The sequence below is a fragment of the Manis pentadactyla genome, chromosome 1 (genome assembly GCF_030020395.1).
Source record: "Manis pentadactyla isolate mManPen7 chromosome 1, mManPen7.hap1, whole genome shotgun sequence".
Taxonomy (NCBI): Eukaryota; Metazoa; Chordata; class Mammalia; order Pholidota; family Manidae; genus Manis; species Manis pentadactyla.
The window spans coordinates 189,139,756-189,161,097 of record NC_080019.1 but is presented as its reverse complement, the minus strand read 5'-3'; the positions used below and the strand labels follow the sequence as shown (position 1 = coordinate 189,161,097).

The 21,342-nt window shown below is 44.2% G+C and overlaps 1 protein-coding gene across 6 annotated transcripts in view; it reads left to right on the top strand.

Annotated features, from left to right (window-relative positions):
- The window catches only part of HLCS (holocarboxylase synthetase), a 203,761-nt gene extending 183,431 nt beyond the window's left edge, over positions 1–20,330 (top strand). For 4 of the 6 annotated variants that reach the window (XM_036899211.2, XM_057504448.1, XM_036899210.2 and 1 more), the window contains 5 exons: positions 5,136–5,203; positions 6,655–6,815; positions 10,575–10,689; positions 12,873–13,086; positions 17,042–20,330. In XM_036899211.2, the coding sequence (XP_036755106.2) occupies positions 5,136–5,203; positions 6,655–6,815; positions 10,575–10,689; positions 12,873–13,086; positions 17,042–17,213 (730 nt within the window). In that variant the 3' untranslated portion in view covers positions 17,214–20,330. The remainder of the gene's footprint in view (positions 1–5,135; positions 5,204–6,654; positions 6,816–10,574; positions 10,690–12,872; positions 13,087–17,041) is intronic. The other 2 variants (XR_008998469.1, XR_008998468.1) reach the window with 2 other exon arrangements.
- The last annotated feature ends 1,012 nt before the right edge of the window (positions 20,331–21,342 follow it).

Genomic DNA, 21,342 nt, shown 5'->3' with positions numbered 1-21,342 from the left:
TGTGTTGATATTTTGGCCTTTTAACTTGTTACAAAGTGCTGTCCAAATATAGTGGTTGGTGTCCACAATGTAATACATTTTTAAGAAATAGATTTTGAACTACACAGATGTCCACAGTTAGAAATAGGGGGAATCCATTTTCCAGTAAAGTCTTTAAAATCAGAAATAAGTAGTAAACTTAAGTGTCTGGCTTGCTGGGTCCTCCTCCTCTGGCCTCATCCCTTCACCTTCCCTGGGTTTCTTTTTTACGTAGAGAAAACATTGGCGGTGGGGTAGGGGGTGGTTGTCTGAGAATGTATGGTCTTTCTGAAAGCTAAACAGGGACAAGTCAGAACTGAGAATATGTTGGGGAGAAAACATCAAAGAAAAACAGCATTTCGCACCAAGAGCACAAGTTGATGAGGCTTCTCGGTGCGCTCGGGATGGAGACCCCAAAGATGTCAGCAGCCTCGGGAGCCCCACCTCCCCAGTCCAGAGGCGGTCCATGCAAGGACGGTGATCAGACTAAGCCTGCCACTGTTGCACAGGCCACACGCTCTGCCGGGGAAGGTGCATGAGGGGCAGGCATGGCCATACATGAGCCACGCGAGGATTTGGACATCAAGCCAGGTAAAGCTCAGAGAGTTTGGCTGCCTTGAAATGCGACTCTGATCTCTCAGAAGGGAGATTACTCACCAGCTCGTGAGCTGGCAGATGCATGCTTAACTTACTGAAAAGAAAATTGGGTTTAAATAAATATTTTTTTAAATACTATTTTCCTGATTATAGAATAAATACACTCCATGTGTGAAAATATTGGAAAATTCAGAAAAGTATAAAGAAGAAAATAAAAACCAGTTGAAATCTTAGCACCCAGAGATTACATGGAACAATGTAAAGAAGAAATTAAGATCATCATATATTCTATATATATATTCATATATTCTACCTTCACCTTCTGGAGATAACCACTGTTAATATGTGTCCTGTATTCTTCTATAAATGCACATAGGATACAGAGCTTTACATAAATGGGATCAATGATATGTTTTAATTCTTTCTTTTTAACTGTCAATATAGTAGGAATGTCCATAACTGTACATCCACAACATCATTTTAATAGCTTCAAAATAAAAAATTTTTGCAATTCGCAGAAACTTATTTTGTAAAATATATGTATTTGGGTTTTTTTTTAAAAGTGAAAAATTCTAGAAGAATATATACACTTCCAATGAGAAGAGGGATTTATACGGCTTACTTTGTGCTTTCTGATTTCCTATATTTTTCATATAATAACTACACTCCTCAAAATATCCAGAGCTACAGTGAAATAAGCCAGGCGGAGAAAGACAAGTGCCAAATGATTTCACTCATATGTGGAGTATAAGAGCAAAGAAAAACTGAAGGAACAAAACAGCAGCAGAAACAAAGAACCCATGAATGGACTAACAGTTACCAAAGGGAAAGGGACTGGGGAGGATGGGTGGGAAGGGAGGGATAAGGGCGGGAAAAAGAAAGGGGGCATTGCAATTAGCATGTACAATGTAGGGGGGTGTACGGGGTGGGCTCTACAACACAGAGAAGACAAGTAGTGATTTTACAGCATCTTACTACGCTGATGGGCAGTGACTGTGAAGGGGTATGTTGGGGGGACTTGGTGAAGGGGGAAGCCTAGTAAACATAATGTTCTTCATGTAATTGTAGATTAATGATACCAAAAAAAAATATCCAGAGCTAATATCTTGGTACATTTCTTAACAGTTTTAAAAAGTGTATTTTAAAACATCTTTGGAATCATGTTGCATATAGGGTTTTACATCCTGGTCCAGCCACCCAGTGGTGTCTGGTGGCCCTTCGCGCTGTCACTGACGGCTCTGTGATACTCTTTCATGTGAGGATGCTATGACGTTTTTCATTCCTGTCATGGACTGCTTGTGTTTTTTCTGATCTGTCACACTGTAATGCTGTGATGAACAGTTGTGCCCATGAACGATTTTGTTCCCCTGTCTAAATACTCCCCTGCATTCATCCCCAGACATACAGTTACCGGGTCAGAAGGCATAAAAATTTTAAGGTTCTCATTGCATATGAACAGACTGTTTTTAAGAATTTTCCCCACTAATTACTATCAAAAAAGCTCTTGCTCTTTGGTTATAAAAAATGGGTACTGCAGCTACCTGTTACTGTCTTGCTTATTTTGAAAGCAGATCTTTTAGTCGTACTCTGAAAAAGCCTTATGAATAATTACAAATATATCTAAACCTAAAAGCCATACTTCCCTCTCCCTCCCTCCAAACTTTTCAGAATGACTTTTAAGTTAAAGGTAACTGATCATCTTAAAGAAGAGTTTAAAAATAAAGAATAAAATTCCACTCCCTCTCTTTCCTATGAATTTACATACTGGGAATGAAAGTATATGTAGTTTTCCTATCCTGCCTTTTTATTTAACAGTCTACTGCAAGCATTTCTTCCATTCACTACATAGTCCTTATAACTACCATTTTTAATGATTACAAATTACTCCATTGACTTCCTATGCCATTATTTGCTTGGCCGTTCCCATGCTGAATTGCTTAGGTTATTTCCAAATTTTTATTTTTATAGCACTGTGGTGAATGTGGACTACTTCCTTAGGTTTGAATCCCCAAAGCGGATTGACTAGGTCTGAATTTAAGTTTTTGTTAATTCAGATTTTTTACAGATTCATACCAGCCAGTCTTCTGTATTAGTCCTAATTATTGAAGTTTTATTCCAGCGACCATATGAAATGCAGGGCATTCCCCTTAGCAGAGCACCCAGAAAGTACTGTGGTGTCCTTAGGAACTAAAGTGGTCAGGATGCTGTCCCTTTTGCAGAGTGACCCTTTGGGGCTCCAGATGTTTCAGACTTAAGACTGTAACAACAGTGTTTTTCTTATTGCCACTCACAGTAACCTTTTTTTCCCACAGCATCCGCAAGTGAGGAAAGAAAATATACAGAGGCAGGGAGGTAATCATTATGTAAGCCCCCCTCTTCTTTCTTTTTCTGTTTCCTTTTGTGAGAACATCATCAACTCGGGATGGAAATGCATTTAAGGTGTCTCCTTCCCACTAAAGCAAACTTGAGCCACTTCATTTTCAGAAATGCAAAATTTTGCAAAGTTCATAAATGCTTCTTTGTTGACTGTGAGCCATGCGGTTTGGCCCCCAGAGTTATCTCAGAGAGCACAAATAAATCTGGCGGCCTCTAGTTGTCTCCTACTAAGCATTACCTCCTTCCCCCGTTGTCTCCCTCCTTGCAGAATTTCCTCTTGGCCTTCAGCAGTGCACACTCCATCTTCTCATCAATATGCCCTGTTAACTGCTGCCAAACCTCCGGCAGTTGAGTGCATATGTTCCCTTAATCATTTCTCTTTGTTCTAGAAGTCTGGGTTTGGTTTCTGAACCCTCCCTCTCCCCTGCCACCCCAGCCTAATTCCACCATCAAGGGTTATAGACAGGACTGTCTACTGTCTACTTGTTTATTTAAAGAACATCCTAGATCTCCTGCTAGGGAGAGAGCCTTCATAGTCTGCTCACGACATGCTAAATCACCCCCCACTGCCATAGAAAAGTCTGTTAGCCGGCCCCCAACTCTCCACGCCAAGCCTGTACTTTGGAGCCCAGGTGAAGGCCTGCCAACTCTTAGGAAAGCAAGTCGTTCCTAGAAGACAGTGCCACCTCCCCGCATGGACAAAGGTTCCTTCTTAGCCTTTTCTGCCCGTTCAACACAAGAAAAGGATGCTTTATTCTTGGAGCCCAATGGCATATAGGCACAGACGATCTCAATAGGTTATTCATCGTGTCCAAGAGAAATACCTCTGGAGCTGTATTTCATGTGAGATGGAAGTGGGCTTGGCGCGTGGGCAGTTGGGCGGCCTGCCGCCTGGGAAGGTCCATGCCTGTCGGGGCAGCCCAGCCCCCTGCCTGGCGGGGCCAGGCTCTTCTCCGCAAGCAGAGAGGTCTTCTGGGCTTCCCTGCCGGGCCCTGCACACACCAGGCAGATCTCTGCCAGCCAGAGGTGCAGAGCGACTGGGTTTCCTCTGTGCTTTTAAGTAGTTTTCTTCCCTTGCCATTTGTAAAGGTGCTCCCTGAGCCCCGAGGAGAAGCTTTTTTAGGAGATAGAAGAGTGGCCAGAGCATCACCTTTCTCCACAGCAGACGTGCTGTTGAACCCCAGTCACTGTGGTTGGAAACTCTGTTTATGCAAAATGCCATCTCTCCATCATCTGTCATCCGTGCCCTCACCCCTTCCCTCCCCCAAAAAAGCATTTCAAGCCCCTCACCCCTGGCAGCTGCACTGACAGCAGACAAACCTGGGTTTTGCTTTGTTTCAATAAATCCTACCATGAACTATGCCCAGTACCTGGTCAGCAACTCCCAGGAATGCAGAGGAAACCTCCCGAACATGGAGTTAAACATGTAGAACATAACCGGGAGGAAATTCTCAGAGTGAGGGATTTTTCCCCTTTCCTTTGCTGAAAAAAGTTGACGCTGACTCATTCAGTGGAGATACAGTGCGCTTTGTCCCTGTCCCCCGAAGGGAAGTTTGTATTCTTTTAAATGAAACCATTTTAAAAGCAGAACTCAAGCCTAAAATGATTCAAGGTTCTCCGGAGTTCTCAGAAGGTGTAGATTTATTTACTATAGTTAAAACATAATTAGTTCTCAGGGGAGAGTGTATCTTTTAAACAGCTTTATTGCCACCATATTGGTTTTCTGAATAATAGGAAACTTCTGTTATGATTATGTTCTAGTGTTCGGACAGAACCACACCGTAAGTAGAAACAAATGTCAAAACCTGCTACTTGTCACTTGAAGAAGGGACACCACGTCAGAGTGGGGAGAAGGAACTTGATAGGCTATTCCAAAGAAATATAATCTAACATCTTAAATAAACTGAATAATAGCTCAGGCAGGTACACATCCCCTCCCCAACCCAATCTTTTTTGATAATTAAATGGTGTTTTCTCTGTCATTCTCACTGCTGAGGCTGGGCATGGGGGCAATGTCCCTTGAGCCCCGGAAGATGGCCCTTCCTTACACACAGATCCAGGAATGAGTGCAAAGACTTGCCTAAGCTGGAGGTTTTCAGGTCGCGTCCCCGTTCTGGCTGACCAGTCTTTCCCACCGTTTGCAGGTTGATGTTTGAGATGCCGCAGGAAATGGGTTTAATAGCCATCGCAGTCCGCCAGACGCAGGGCAAAGGTCAGTCATCTTTTGTTATCGTTTCTGCTGTTCCTGTTTTCTGAAATCTGTGATGCTCGCAGCCAGACAGCCGATTGATTGTGTACGCTGATCATCCAGGCAACGCACATCAGAAGCCGTCTGTTTCACCCCCCTAAGATGAGGAAGAGGGGGGAATTGATCAGAAGATTGCCTTTGTAGAATCAAAGCTTTCTCTCAAACTGAGATGTTTATTTATCATTTGACTTTCGCTTGTCATGGTTTTAACATTCAGTTACCACCATGTTGTAAATTCTTCTTTCTGATACGTTCTAGGCATTGCAGTGTGTGGATCATTACTGTATTATAGAGACCTTTATTTTCTTCAAGGTTCTCTATGAGGAGCCTTCTGTGCCTAGACTGTCACAAGGAGGGTTTGCCTGTGTGCCCCCACCCTGGCAGGCACTGGAATTGGCATGAGCAGGCTCCTGATGAGTGATCAATGCCAGTTCACAGTGATCACACAGAAGTGGAGGAATGCTCAGGGCTCCTCCACCTGCTGGCATCCTCCAAGGATCCACATGGGATCTGGCTGGGAGCAGATTCTGCACTCACTGGCTGTGCAGTAGGCACTTGGCCCCTGCCTCTCCCTACCCCCGGCTGGTACCAGGCCAACCCAAACGTGCCTTTAGCTCTCAGAGTTTCCTGCCTTTCTCAGAAGATGCAATGAAATAAGAAATCCACTGTTTTCCACTCTCTTTTGAACATGTCTTTTGAACTTAACTTAAAGAGGAAAGAAAAATTCATTTTATCCAAAACTGTAAGACTCAATATGGTGGTTTTAAAAAAAGATATAGAAGAACTTTGATTATACCTCTCCTTTTTATTTTATTTTCTTGACTTCTATTTTAAGAAAAATAACCCAGAGAATTAATGGCAGGGATTAATTTTAAAATTCATCTTCCTTCTTTTCTTAATAACAGTGAGATATAACTCACATACCATAACCCCCAATTTAAAGCGTACAGTTAGTTCTGTAGCATTTAATATATTCTCAGGGCTGTGGGACCTGAACACAATGAGAGTCACTTCTGAAAGTGACTTCCAGGGCCCCTTCTGGACCAGCATAGACTCAGTCCGGTTCCCTATTTCTCTGTTTTTGCCCACATTTACCATGTGGTAAGAATTAAACTGAGAACCATGTTCAGACACTGTAAGACTGAATCATCAAAGCATAAATGATATACTCACAGAGGCGGAACATTCTGCTACTTATTGAAAACTTGTTCATCAACAGAGCTTCAGATTTTAAAAAGCTTCTCTGTTATTGAGTTAACCCCAGATATTCAAGCATCCAGTCAGTCCAGGTGTGTCCAAGCAGAGCACGTCTTGGGTGTGTGGCTCGGAGTCCTCGGCATATTTTCTGGTACTATGTGCATCTGAGTCTGTGCATGTGGCAAGTGGCCTGTTTCCTGATGGGGCCTGTGTTCCAGGGCGGGGAAGGAATGACTGGCTGAGCCCCATGGGATGTGCTCTTTCTACCCTGCTTGTCTCCATACCACTGAGATCCCGGCTGGGGCAGAGGATTCCATTTGTCCAGCATCTCATGTCCCTGGCTGTCGTGGAGGCAGTGAGGTCCCTTCCTGAGTATCAGGTACGTACAGTTTCATCACACTCATGTCCCCACTGTGCCTGCACATTGCCGTGCAGGTTTGTGGCAGCACACGTCTAAGCCTCAGCCGGCTCTTGGCTACACTGGCAGCAGGGTGCTCCAGTACCTTAGAGCACTGTCACCTTGTATGGCTGCTTCAGGCTCCAAAATGCATAGAGTTCCCAGAATTCCCCTTCTATCCTGATGTCAGGTTTTTTTGTGTTTTTTTTTAACTGAAGCACATGAGACTGGGTGGGGCCTTAGGTGTTTTCTGGTGAAGAGGCTTACTTCATAGACCCAAACAACCCTCCCATTTCCCACCTGTCTTTACCACAACCTGCCCTCAGGTGAGCTCTCCTTTGTGGCTCCCTAGGCCCAACACGCAGGGCCCTTTGGGGCCACCTGTCCCCAGCTGTAGGGCCAGATGTGGCTACTCCAACATGACTGTCAGATGTTCTGGTGCCAGTTATTATATTAAAAAGACATGGAAAAGAGAGCTAACAGTCACGAAGCCTTTCTGCCCACACCCGGGCTCCACTTACTACTGTAAGCCCCTTCTCAGTTTTCCTGGAAGAATTTCCATGGATATAAAAAGGAGTCTCTCCCCAGCCTCCCTCCCACCTATAGCTCTTATGTGAGGTTTAGAACAATTTTATTAATTATTGAAGCAAAATGCTAAGATATGACTCTCAAAGGGGGCCTGTCATCAGTGTTTAAACAGAGAATACTGTCCACAGCCCTGTGTGCTCCCTCCGAAGTGGCCATGTCCTCAGTCACCATATATAGGCCTGGGGTATATTTTTGGTATTCCATGCAGCCACTAGCATGCACGCTGAGACAGGACATTTCTTCCTGGGCAGTCAGCATCCTTGCTGTGTCTGAGGCTTAGGCACACAGGCCTTCACAAACCTTCACAAGCCAGCCTGCAGCCTCTGGGCTGGAGGTTTGACCTCGTAGAAAGCGATGGAAAAGATAAAGTTCTGTAGTTGGGGGAAATATTTTTAACCCTAGCAACAGGTTTGTTAGTCTTAGGAAAATAAATTAAAAATTGAAATTTAAATAAGTCTGTTTAGCTCTCTCATGGCTTTGTTCTGTGACCTTGTTAACTTAGCGAGTATTCTTTGAGTGCCCACTGTGTGTGAAGACGGTGCCAGGCACAGGGGGCAGCAGAATGGGAGGTAGGAAGCTTGCCCATGACAGTGCACAGGGACAGGGTGGGGCGCGTCATCCATTCTCCTTAAGAAGCTCCCACCCAAGTTCCCATCCTGTTTCTGAGTCATCTGGCTCAGCCGCACCTGTATGATATGTTTTGTTTTGGGATTGGATTTATTCTTGTTTTATTTTCAGTTTTATTGAGATATAACTGGCATACAGCACTGTGTAAGTTTCAGGAGTACAGCATAATGACATAATGTATATTGCAAATCATTACTACAATAAGCTCAGTTAACATCCATCACCTCATATACTTAGCAAAAAAGGTTTTTTTTTTACCTTCTGGTAAGACCTTTTAAGGTCTATTCTCCTAATGTTTATTTTTGACAGAGTCCAGTCAGCTTGCACAGTACAGGTACAGGATGGTTGAAATAGGGCCCAGTTGCATAGAATTTGCCTTTCTTGCGTCCTTCACTTGAGCCCCAGCTGGTCCCTGGCCAGAGCCACTGTCAGCACACAAATCACACGTGTCTCCCTGGACCAGAGGCAGTGTCACTGTGATGCCCGCCGCTCCCTCCAAACCGGCTGGGCTGCCTGCTCCTCCTCCCGCTGCTTCTTCTTTCCCTGAGGCCCCGCTGAGCTCCCATGGCCTGCCCCCAACCTGCCCCTTCTTGCTTCATGCCCCTCTCTGCCCCTTGAAGTTCTGTTCCCCCCGGGAGGCCCAGCTCAGATGCATTCCTGGAACCCTCCAACTACATGCCCTCTCTCCTCCAGCGCCGCCCAGCCTCACTCATGGCCTCCCCCGAACTGCTCCGGAGCAGGGGAGCAGGGCCATCTGTGCTCTTGTTCTACGTCCTGTGAGGCAACCCGTGATTTGAATGCAGGACTAGTTTTATTTGGGGCTTCAAATAGGCTGACATGGTGCTTTACAGGTAGGAGGCCCAAGGCAGCTGTTTGCATAAATGACTGGGTCAGTGAAAAATAAGCACATAGACTTTCTCTTCATTTTGGAATTGATGGCCTTGGTCAACTGCATGAGAACGCACAATTTCAAAGCTGCACACTAACTAGATCTGAAATCCAGGAGTGAAACAGGAGTGAGCAGCCGCCCATGTGCTGTGTCCGAGCTTGGTGGGGACTGTGCTGGGCACCGGGGATGAGGGGAGGCAGGGAGTTGGGGGAGTGACCAGGACAAGTCCCCAAGTCACAGGTTTTCTAGACCAGAGGTTCTCACCCCCAGCACTGCTGACATGTGGGCCCCCATCTTGGTTGGGGGGCTGTCCTGTGCATTAAAGGACATGGGGCAGCTTCTCTGGCCTCTCCCCACTAGATATAGTGGGGACCGCGCTCCCCCAAGATGTGACAACCAGAAATGTCTCCCAATATTGCTGAATGTCCCCTGGGGGTAGAATACACCCCACCCCCATCCCATAGAGAATCTCCTTCTAGACAAAAAAGTGTGAAGCTCCCTCCCAGTTACGTTAAGCTGTGTTTTACTTACACTCTGTTCCTTTGTGCTCTTGCGTGTTTCCTCTCAGCCTGGCGTGCTCTGCTGGGGCAGAGGAGCTTCTAAAGAACAGAAACTTATCCTAACTGGCCATGGTGATAAGCTTCAGTTTCTTCCTCGTTAAATAGGGAGGGTACTAGCCCCCAGACTGGGCTTTGGTGTGAGTAACACGCAGACTAGCACTGAGATGGGGCTCGGTGTCATGGACGGCCCGCAGTGAAGAAGGGCCAGCCCTGCGGGGCCCAGAGGGCATGAGCTGCTCTCTGGTCTCCCGGCTTTATTGTGCTGAGAGTCTCTCTTCCAGCCTCGTGGGTCCAGATGGGCTTCCTGCTCCCACACATGGCACCACCTGGCTGTCAGCCTCAGGCCCAGGGAACCTGGCAGTTCTGGCATGTCCTGGGTCACGCCCAGTCTGTGTGTCCCAACTTCAGAGTCATGGCGGGTGCAGGTCTGGGTGGCCAGCCCAAGGCAGTGTCCACCCTTGGACCATTCCCCCAGAGCACAGACAGGGTTGCCCAGGCCGCACTCTTCAGGATGGAGAGGCGGTGGACCGCAGGGCAAGCCCATTTCTGTTTCCCGCTGACTGTTGGCGGCTCTCTGAGGCCCTCTCTAATAACTCAGCCAAACATGGACCTCCTGTCTCCACAATATTCTACCCAAGACATTTCTACCCACCTCTTATGACGTTAGTTAATTCGAGCCATCTTTCTCTTGTGAGCACAAGCTCCTTAAGGGACAGGAGCCCCGAGAGTAGTCTTGTCCCCCGACCCCCCGCACCTGGCATGCAGAAAGCGCACTTGGGGTGGTTGTGGGTTCAAGATAAGGAACTGAAGTCACTAGACAGGCATCTTCCGAAAGGGCGCCAGAGAGTGATGGGCAGGGGTGGGGGTGGGGAGGAGGCCAGGGTTTGTGCCGATGGTCTGCGTCACTTCTCTGCCAAGCTGGATTGTCCTAGAGAGGTGATCAGCGGCCTGAAGAAGAGATGAGAGTGCGTGTCCCACTCGTTTTGAGAGTATCCTGCTCAGATTCCTTCTAGCCGGACAGCCTCTCCTCATCCCTTTGTGCCCTGTGATTTGATTAACATGCACATCTTCCTTTAGGATATTGACCTACGAGTGAAGTGGCCCAACGATATTTATTACAGTAACCTCATGAAGCTTGGCGGAGTTCTGGTGAACTCCACGCTTATAGGAGAAACATTTTATATCCTCATTGGTAAGTTTTTAAAAACTTTTCCCCAGCATTTTTAGATTAATAAAAACAAAAATGGTTTCTGTGTTGGCTACACAGGGTCTCATGGATTACCATATGGGATTATTTTTCTTTGAGTCTTGAGTTATAGTTGACAATATGTATGCAAAATAGGCCAGACAGGCTGAAAGCGCTTCAAGGGGTTTAGCATTTCTGTGGCCGTGGAAACCCCTGATTGCCATCTCAGCAGACAAGTGTTTTCTTACACCTCTCCACACTCCTGCTTCTCATTGAACTGGAAATGGTGACAATAAACATTTAATGAACCATTTTGCGATGAGAAAAGGAAGTCAGTTTCAGGGATGGGTCCCCCAGTGGTCTCACATCCTTAATTTGACCTTCCCAGCCATGAAAAGTGGCCTTCTTTTCGACCTTCAGAAGAAGCTCCAAGCCGGTCAAGGTGGGGTAAAGAATCTCTGTCTCACCTCAGCACACTCACACCAGGCAGGGAGTTGAATTCCGAAGCATTTTCAGAAGTTCTAGGCTCCTGGCCGTCCAAGCAGCAGCTTCTCCCTAATGCCCAGGGGAACTTGACTGGAGTTCAGAAGTCAGTGAGGGACAGAGAACATGCGGCTGTGTGGGAAGCACCACCTAGCACAAGGCCTCTCCTTCCGGCCCTGCTTCCCGCGGGCAGCGCCCCTCTGGGCAGACTCGCTCCGGGCTTCCAGGCTCCATTTCCCATCTTTAAATAAGTAATTAGTCTCGATGTGGGATTCCTAAGTCGGACCCACAGGTATCAAGGAGACCTGGGGATGGCTTTAAGGGGCTGAGAATTCTGTGCATGTGGGGGAAATGTAACGTTTTCCTATGGGGAGAATCCATAGCTTTTCTTAAATTCTTAAGGCCATGGGAGGTGGTGGAATGGGGACAGTGGGTATCCTTGGGGGATTTTCCAGCGTCCCCAACACGGGTGCTCTCTGCACCTTGGAAAGGCACAGCTTAAGTTGATAATAGTCCATGGTACTATTTTCCCCAGGACTTTCAGTTTTCTGAATAAGGGGGGATTTTTCAGCACTGTATTTGCTTTTTGAATGCATCACACCCCAGAGGTGCTTCAACTGTTGTATTTATTGAATGAATGAACAAGGGAGCAGCTGCTGATCCTACCCCTGTTGCTGTGGTTCCTTGTTCTTCTGCAGGTGTAACTTACATTGCTTTGTATTTTAATAGCCAGTATATATATATTTTAAAAATCTGAAGCCAATCCCTCCTTCCCTTCACAGGGAAAATGGCTCAGGACATTTACCAAAGAATACTGTTATCATAAATGTCACACTTCTATCCGAGGCGAGTATCTGGGGTATTTTCTCCTCAGAGGCATTGAAAACACAATAGTCTTACTGCCTAGTTCTTGCAGGATTTCTTTATTATGGAAGACCTCTGTGAGGTTGACTCAGGGCCCACTGAAAACCAACGCCAGTGTTTCTGCAGACGCTAACCTCTGCCGGTGAGGATGGTGGTGTCAAGTAGCAGCAGAGATAAGCCTATTCAGACCCCACTGCTGGTAACTCAGTCTCCTGGAGCCTTGATTTAAGAACCTACAAAAGAGCCACTGAACAGAGGTCGGCTCCTTGCCAACAGTGTAACCCTGGCACAAAGACTTCCAAGGATAAACTATTAAAGGATGTGTTTTAGGGTATGCCAGGGCCAAATTTTGAAGTCTCTGAATCCAGAGTTTGCTCCTTAAGACCTGAATATAATTTTTTGTTTTCAAGCATGTGTTCTGTTTTTCAAGTAGGAAAAGAAATGCAATTTTGTCTTATTTTGGGTGGGCTCAGTGCGGAGCCACAATCCTTGGCTAAACCACAGGAGTTACCATTGTCTCAGAAGCAACTCTAAGCAGTTTGGTCCTGTTCATTGCTTCTGCTTAACTGAATCAAATGTGGCTCGCTTTTTTCAAACTTATTTGCAGTAAGGTCGAGATGGACCTAGCTTGAACAAGGATAATAAAGGAAGAATGAAAAAGTAGAAGAGCTCAAAGAGCTAAGTCCTCCTTTAGGTGGCCAGAGACAGTAAATTTGAAATGAGGAAAAGGAAGCAGGATGTTGAAGTAAAAGCCTTAACTCTTCCCACGTGGTTGAGGGGAACGTGTGATGCCATCAGTAGGTTGAGCTGCTCATGTTCTTCAATTGTTTGTTTTTGTCCAGGCTGTGGATTAAACGTGGCTAACAGTAACCCTACCATATGCATCAATGATCTGATCACAGAATACAATAAACAGCAGAGGGCAGAACTGAAGCCCTTACGAGCTGATTATCTCATCGCTAGAACTGTGACAGTGATGGAGAAACTGATTGACACATTTCAGGACAAAGGACCCAATGGCATTCTTCCCCTTTATTATAAGTATTGGATACACAGGTTAGTGCTGGCTCATCTTCATTCTTTTAAAATTCCTCTATTAAGTCCGTAGCTCAGTATTTTAAAATGAGAAACTAAGCACCAGTCTAGGTAACTTTTTCAGTTTTCTGATGGAGAATCCTGCTGGACACCACCTTGAGTAAGTTAGCCTTGGCAGTAATGGGGCCAGCTGGCATCCCATGCCTCCTGGAGGGATGCAGAGGGAAGGACATGGCAGCACCAGAGACTTGTCCTGCCCAGAAGGTTTCAGATGAATCTAATATGAGGAAAAAGACAAATTTACAGGCATATCTTGGAGACAATGCAGGCTCGGGTCCAGACTGCTACAATGAAGAGAATATGGTAATAGAGTGAGTCAAAAGAATTTTTTGGTTTCCCAGTACATGTAAAACTTATGTTTACACTGTATTGTAGTCTTTTAAGTATGTAATGGCATTATGTCTAAAAATATACATACCTTAATTAAAAAATACTTTATTGCAAAAAATACTAACCACCATCTGGGCTTTCAGTGAATTGTAATCTTTTTGCAGGTAGAGGGTCTTGCCTCAGTGTCAGTGCCTGCAGACTGATCAGGGTGGTAGTTGCTGAAGGTTGGGGTCACTGTGACAGTTTCTTAAAGTAACAGTGAAGTTTGTCACATCGATTGACTCTTATTGTCAACTTTCATTTCTCGGTAGCACGCAGTGCTATGTGGTAGTGTTTTATCCACAGTAGAACTTTCGAAATTGAAGTCAGTCCTCTCAAACCTTGCCATTGCTTTATCAACTAAGTGTGTGTAATATTCTAAGTCTTTTGTTGTTATTTGAACAATCTTCACTAGGACTAGATTCCATCTCAAGAAACCATTTCTTTGCTCATCCATAAGAAGCAGCTCCTCATCCATTAAAGTCTGATCATGAGGTGCAGCATTTCAGTCACATCCTCAGGCTCCACTTCTGATCCTGGTTCTCTTGCTGTTTCCACCACGTCTCAGTTACTTCTTCTACTGTTGTCTTGAACCCCTCAAAGTCATCCTTGAGGGCTGGAATCAGCTTCTTCCAAACTCCTGTTGATGTTGATATTTTGACCTCTTCCCATGAACATGAGTGTTTTTAATGGCATCCGGAATGATGAGTCCTTTCCAGAAGGTTTTTAGTCTGGGTTTTCTTTGCCCAGATCCATCAGAGGGATCACTACCTATGGTAGCTTCCTCTGCGGTAGCTATAACCTTACAAAATGTGTATCTTAAAGAGTAAGACTTGAAACTAGAAACAACTCTTTGGTCCATGAGCTGCAGAATAGATGTTGTGTTAGCAGGTAGGGAAACAACATTATTCTCCTTGCACATCTCCATCAGAGCTCTTGGGTGACCAGGAGTTTTGTCAATGAGCAAGTTCTTAATAGTGGGCTTAGAATATTCAGTAAACCATGTTATAAACAGATGTGCTATCATCCAGGCTTTGTTGTTCTGTTTATAGAGCGTAGGCAGAGTAAATACAGTATTATTTTCAAGGGCCCTAGGATTTTCAGAAAGGTAAGTGAACCCTGGCTTCAACTGAAAGTCACCAGCTGCATTAGCCCCTGACAAGAGTCAGCCTGTCCTTTGAAGCTTTGAAGCCAGGTACTGACTTCTCCTCTCTAACTATGAAAATCCCAGATGGCATCTTCTTCCAGTAGAAGGCTGGTTTGTCTACACTGAAAATCTTGTTAGTTTAGCCCCCCTGCATGAATGAAATGAGCTGGATCTCCTGGATGACTTGCTACTGCTTCTCCATCAGCACCTGCGGCTTCACCTGCACTTTGATGTCATGGAGATGGCTTCTTTCCTCAAACCTCATGAGCCAACCTCTGCTAGCTTCAAACTTTAATTGAAGAGAATCAGGACCTTCCTCCAGACTAGACTTTCCCTTAATGGAAGTTGTGCTTGGTTTGATTTCCTATCCAGACCACTAAAACTTTCTCCATATGAGCAATAAGGCTGTTTTGCTTTCTTAACCCTTATGTATTCACTGGAGTAGCACTTTTAATTTCCTCCAAGAACTTATCCTTTGCCTTCACAACTGGGCTGACTGGCACAAGAGGCCCAGCTTTTGGCCTATCTCAGCTTTCAACGTGCCTGCCTCACTCAGCCTAATCATTTCTAGATTTTCATTTAAAGTGAGAGATGTGCGACTCTTCCTTTCATTTGAGCACTTAGAGGCCATTGTAGAGTTATTAGTTGGCCTAATGTCAGTATTGTGCTGTCTCAGGGAACAGGGAGGCCTGAGGAGGAGACAGACAGGGGAACAGCCAGTCGGTGGAGCAGCCAGAATATACACAACATTTATCAGTTACGTTTGCTGCCTTATGAAGGTGCAATTCATGGTATCCCAAAGCATTTGCAATAGCATCCTCAAAGATCACTGATCAAAATCATCATCAGAAGTGTAATAGTAATGAAAGAGTTTGAAATATTGTGAGAATCACAAAGTGAGCAAATACTACTGGAAAGATGGCAGTAGGCTCGCTCAGTACAGGGTGGCTGCCCACCTTCAATTTGTAAAAAATGCAATATCTGTGAAGCGTAGTAAAGCAAATCAATAAAACAAGATGTGTCTGTAAATTGCAGAACATTCTAGATAGTGGCGGTTTTCAACGTGAGCTCCCCGGCAACATCCTTGCCTGGGATCTTGTTAGAAATGCAAATTCTCAAGTCCTACCTTGATCTCCTAAATCAGAAACTTTGAGGCTGGGGCCCAGTGTTGGCTTGTGGTCCAAGCAGGAAATGTAATGCTCCAGGGGACTCTCATGTCCCTAAAGTCTGAGAAGTACTGGTGTATATCAACAGGCCTCTATGTTTCAAAAGTATCAGTGTCTTAAAAAACAAAAAATAAAAAGAAGGTGGGATATATGTTTAAGATTAAAGAAAACTAAAGAGGCATGACAACTAAACACAACATGTGATTCATAATTGGGTTCTGGAGGGCAGGAAATTGCCACAAAAGATACTAATGGGACAATGGGAAATTTGAGCACAGACTATGTATTAACGTTACCGCATCAAGATTCGATTTCTTGATGGTGATAATGATATTCTGGCCTGGTAGGAAGATTGTTTTTATCCTTAGAAGATACATGTGCAAATATTTACATATAAAGTATCATGATGCCTGCAACTTATTTTTAAATGTTAGCAAAGAAAGCATGTGTGTGAAGAGAGGAAGCAAATATGAAAAGTGTTATCATTTGGTGTGAATAGAAGTGAAGGGGCAACCTGAGGTGCTCTGTACTGTTTTTCCCAGTGTTTATGGAGGTTTGAAATTCTTCAAAATAAAAATGGGTGGATTCTGTGCTTTAAAAACTGTCCACAAGGATTTAACTCAACAGGTACATTTGGAAAATATTCAAGAGAAGAAGTATTAGAGTGAGTTTAACTTATTTGGTATGATTCAGCTTCATTTTATAAAATAAAACTTTCCTTTTCAACCCAGTTCCTTTTTTCCCCAGTCTCAGCCAAAAAACCTAGAGAGTTGCACTGTGTTTCTTAAAAGAGCTTAGGGGTGAGAAAGCGGGGCAAATCACTATCCCAGATGACCAGAATTAGAAGGAAGGGCATTCTTGTGAGAGAAGGAATCCCTAACTCCCACCGGGATCCCCATCTTGCTGGTGATTCTGGTAGTCGCTGGGACAATTCAGATGCCCTGATGTGGTAGCAGGGGGAACTGCACTTACCACGGTGAGCATTTAGTAATGTATATATGATCATCAAATCACTGTCATACTTCTGAAACCAATATAAAAATGTCTATCAACCCTATTCCGATTTAAAAAAAAAAAGATTCGTGAGGGACCAGTGAAAGCGCATCGAGTGCCCTCTGGCCACAGCCATCTCCCTCACCACCCTCAGTCCCTTGCATAATGGATCATTACTTAACGCATTGTCCCGAGTCGCGTTGTTACATTCTCAGTGACCTGTGCTGTTCTTCACTTGTAGTGCCCAGCAAGTCCGCTTGGAAAGCACCGAGGGGCCAAAGGTGTGGATAATCGGCCTCGATGATTCTGGGTTCCTTCAGGTTCAACAGGAGGACGGCACGGTGTTGACTGTGCATCCAGACGGCAATTCCTTTGACATGCTGAGAAACCTCATCGTCCCCAAACAGCAGTAGTCCCGGTGCTGGGAAGAGGCCTGGGAACTGCCGTCCTGCCCTGGGCCTGGCGCTTGGGCCCTAGGAGGGGTGGTGAGATGAGGCAGAAGCCAGGGAGGCACAGACCCATGGCAGCAAGCATTCCAGTTGAGTTTCTGCTGCCTTTCCTCGCCCATGGGTCTGCAAGGTGAATTTAGAGTTGTAGGTGAATTTTTTCCCCCTCCAGTTAATCTGTCTAATTCTTTAATTTTGTTCTGTCTGTTGTCATTTTATTTGCTGTTTGAAGATGTTCTGAGGTGGAGGGTTGACAAGTAGATTTTGTTCAGATATAAGTCCTACTTGTAGGTGTGAAATTGTTTACCCTCATGGGCTTGGACGTGTGCTTATTGGCAAAAAAGAAAAAAAAAGTTCTTACTTGGAAGCTGCCATGGAGTAATGCAAATGTTTTCCCACTCGTGAAGACTTTTACTCCCAGACTCTTAAAAAACAAATCACAAAAAGCTCTCAGGCCCAGGCCAGCAGTGAGGTAGAAGTATGGTAACACTGTTTATGAGCACCCAGGGAGGCATTTTCCTGGAGGAACAGACACTGGCACTTATTCATTGTTTTATTTTTGTTGTTAATGAGGATAAGAGAGGGCAGACTTCTAAGAATTACTCTCGGCCTGGCGGTTTGTGGCCCAGCAACAGTGTCCCAGTAGCTCAGAGATGCGTCTAGCTGGTACGGTTGCAATGACCTTGTAGAGGAAACCAGTTAATTACTTTGACATTAATTTATGAGCTCTCCTTTCATAAGTTTGAATTTACTGCATATTCTGAAGTGATGGGATCAAGTTCAAGATCTTTAAAGCGTTGATGAGGCGTCGCTCGGACGTGGGAGAGGATGATTTGGCCCTAACAGCTGGAGATGAAGGCTTGTTCTCATACTGCACACAAGGGAGGATTTGACGCTTTTAAGCTGGTTTCAGGCTCCCTTTGAAACATGGCGCATTCCTGCGAGACTGTGCAGTGCAGAGCATAGACGTACATGGCATTTTATTTGTAAGTCGTAAGTTTTTGTCCCCTTTCTCCTATATTGCCAAGGAAGAAAATGTTATTGATACTGAATACCATCATTTAAGAGAGGATGTGTGTGTGTGTGTGTGTGTGTGTGTGTGTGTGTGTGTGTGTGTGTGTGTGAAGCTTTGAAAGAAGATGTTCAAATTCTGATCTCCTAAATGCCTCCATGAAAGAACAAAAGAAACTGTTTGATATACATTTGCCATTTCCAGATGTATGCCACACTTTTTCCACGTAACGCCTATCTCTGTTGAACGTGTGAATCATGCACATTACTTTTCAGCCTTAAAAGGCCAATTTCTGTCCACTTTTCTCTCTTCCTGCCAATCCCAACTGAAAATAGTGGAAAGAAAACTTGACGGAGCTCTCCGGATTTGGACAAAATCCCCTTATTGTACACTAGCACCATCATTAGCCTGCTTTCCTCAGTCAGGCTAATTCCAGAAACTCGTGGTTTTCAGTACAAAATCGGTCTACCTTTAGCCAGGCACAGGCAGCCCCATAGGAAGGAAAAAAATTAACATGTTTAGTTAAGTACACCAACCCAATATGTGTTTTTTGGAAACATAACTAAAAGAACTCCAGGCATAATCTGTGCAAATAAGGCTTCAGTTTGAATTATTTTTCTCAAAAAAAAAAATTTCACTCTCTCCTAAATGCCAGAATCTTCTCTTGGAATTATTGACAAGTTTAAATAAAAGTCTACACCACCCCAAAATTACCAAATGGACTCACCCTGGAGAGAGTATCTGCAAAATATCACCAAGAAGAAAGATCTCCAGGCTAATGTTGCAAGTTTCATTTCTCAAACTTTGTAATATAATGCAAGTCATCTCTCAGACCTGCCAGCATTGCTTTTTTAATTTCTTTGGGGGCTTATTTAATGAAAAACATGCTATGTTTTGTTTTAAGCTAAAGTCCTACTCTAGACAGTTCTGCATTGGGAAAAAAAAATGTTATCATTTAACTTCCTTTCTGTAAATTAAAACTAATGAAGTGTGGCAGTGTCAGAGCAGACAGAGATGTTCTGGGCATACTGCTGTGCTTTTAAGACTGTTTGTACGAGAGCCGACACCCAGTTGTCTTGAGGGAGACGAAAGAGACTTGAAGCAGATGCTGTTTTTTTCATAAAACTGATTTTGCCTCAGCTGAACCAAAGACTTTTGGAAGTCTGCTGCATATAGAACAGCAGAATAAAGGCATTTCACTCATGGCTGTTAGCATCAAGGAAATGATCTACTTGCATATACTACATGCATTGATTTGGGGCGTTTGATGCACCTGGGAGTCTATGATCTCAAGGAGCTTTCAAGTCTGCATGGAAACTTTGCATTTTATTTTCCTGCATAATCTTTAAAATATGGCAACTAGACTCAGGAACAGCATGTGCTTTTAGAGCATTTGAACTTGTCCCCCAGTTTAGAGGCTGTGCACTGAGCATCTACCAGGTTATATAAGAGACAAGACATCTTTCTGAGCTGGCAGCAGATTTCAGAGGAACACTTGGGGAAGTGGCCCGGAAAATAGGACACAGCAATCGCTGGGCTTCCTGGGGCTGCTGCCCAAGCAGTCAGCGCTCTTGGCTCTGGGCATCCTGGCAGCTCAGAGGGAGTGGGCGACAGAGGGAGGAATTGTGTCCCACGTAAAGCAGTTGGTGGGGTTTGCCACTGCAGCACACTGGCTCTGCCCAGTGTGGGAACAAGTGACCCGACGAGGGATGGGTGCACAGGCCCTGAAGGGGGTCCCAACCTCGCACCCCCCCATACAGGCACTGGGAGGCCTATGTGGTTGCCGCCCACATTGGAGTCTGGGACCTGGAGAGAACCCAGCCTCACTCAACAGTTTTAGAATGCAAAGGGGAGACATCTTAGGCCTATGTTTCTGTGAGATCTCCTTGCTCTTAATAGGCAAAAAATGAAAAATCTTTATTTCTGGGTAATTACTATGCATATTTGAAATTAAAGAAAATGTAAACCTTTGCATTTTTAGCTTTTCGAAGAATCGTCTCTGAAAATTAATTACTTTAAACCAATGCCTATAAAAAGCAAGTCTACCAAAATAAACTTTGACTTTCTATGTAGTTTGGGCTCATTGTTATTTTTACCATGTTTCATTAAAAAAAATAGGTAGCTAGTTTTGGTTATAGTACTTTTTATTCAGATTTAAACATTTTTGCAAAATAAATAGTTTTACATAGTAAGGAATATGTATGTATCTGTAAGTATTAAGAAGCCAGGTGCTTTTGGGGGATGTTTGACAAATATAGTATGTATCATACAAAAGAGAAATCTTATTACTAACCCAAAGGATGAAAGTTAGCAAACTGCAAAGTAAAAAAAAACCCTTTTAAAGGAGGTGAAAAATAAATTTAATATAATTTAATGTATATTTTAAATTGAAAAATAAATAATAACAAATTCAATTTCAGAACATTTTTTTCTTTTAGAATTGTTCTTATTCTTTCATGAAAACTATTTGACTTTTGACAGTTTTTTCCTCCAGATTTTAACCTTATATATCGTATTCAAGTTTAGGAACAGCTTGAATAACGCACTTTAGATAACCCAAGGGCTACGATTCACTAAAATTTTAAGCTACTGCAATTTTCTGGCACATATTTGGAAGTGTTCTTTTTCTTTCTGTTTTATCTGTAGCAGCCCCCACAGTCTACCTTAACTGTCTTACAGTTACAATAAATTACAACTTCAGGTAGACTTTATACAGGATTCATTGGCCATGTAAACCTCACCCACACTTAGGGTCCAAAGGAGGAAGGCAGGTCAATAGGACTTTGAAAAGGACTGAAGGGGTGGGGGCAAGGGGTGCAGATTTCTTCCACAGCTCTCCTTCACGCCCTGTTCCTTTCTCTACAAAGGTATGAATGGAATGGCTTTTCTAGAAAGGACTTCCATGAACATAAAGGAATTCCATTCCCTGTGAGGCCCATGGAGGGCCGAGCCAGTTTTGACCTGGGCTTATTTCTCAAATCCATTTGATGTGGTATTTTTGTCAACGTGTTAAGACCACAACACTTGTTTTTTTCTTCTTCTTCTTTGTGTGTGTGTGTGTGAGAGTCCATATTTACTAAAATG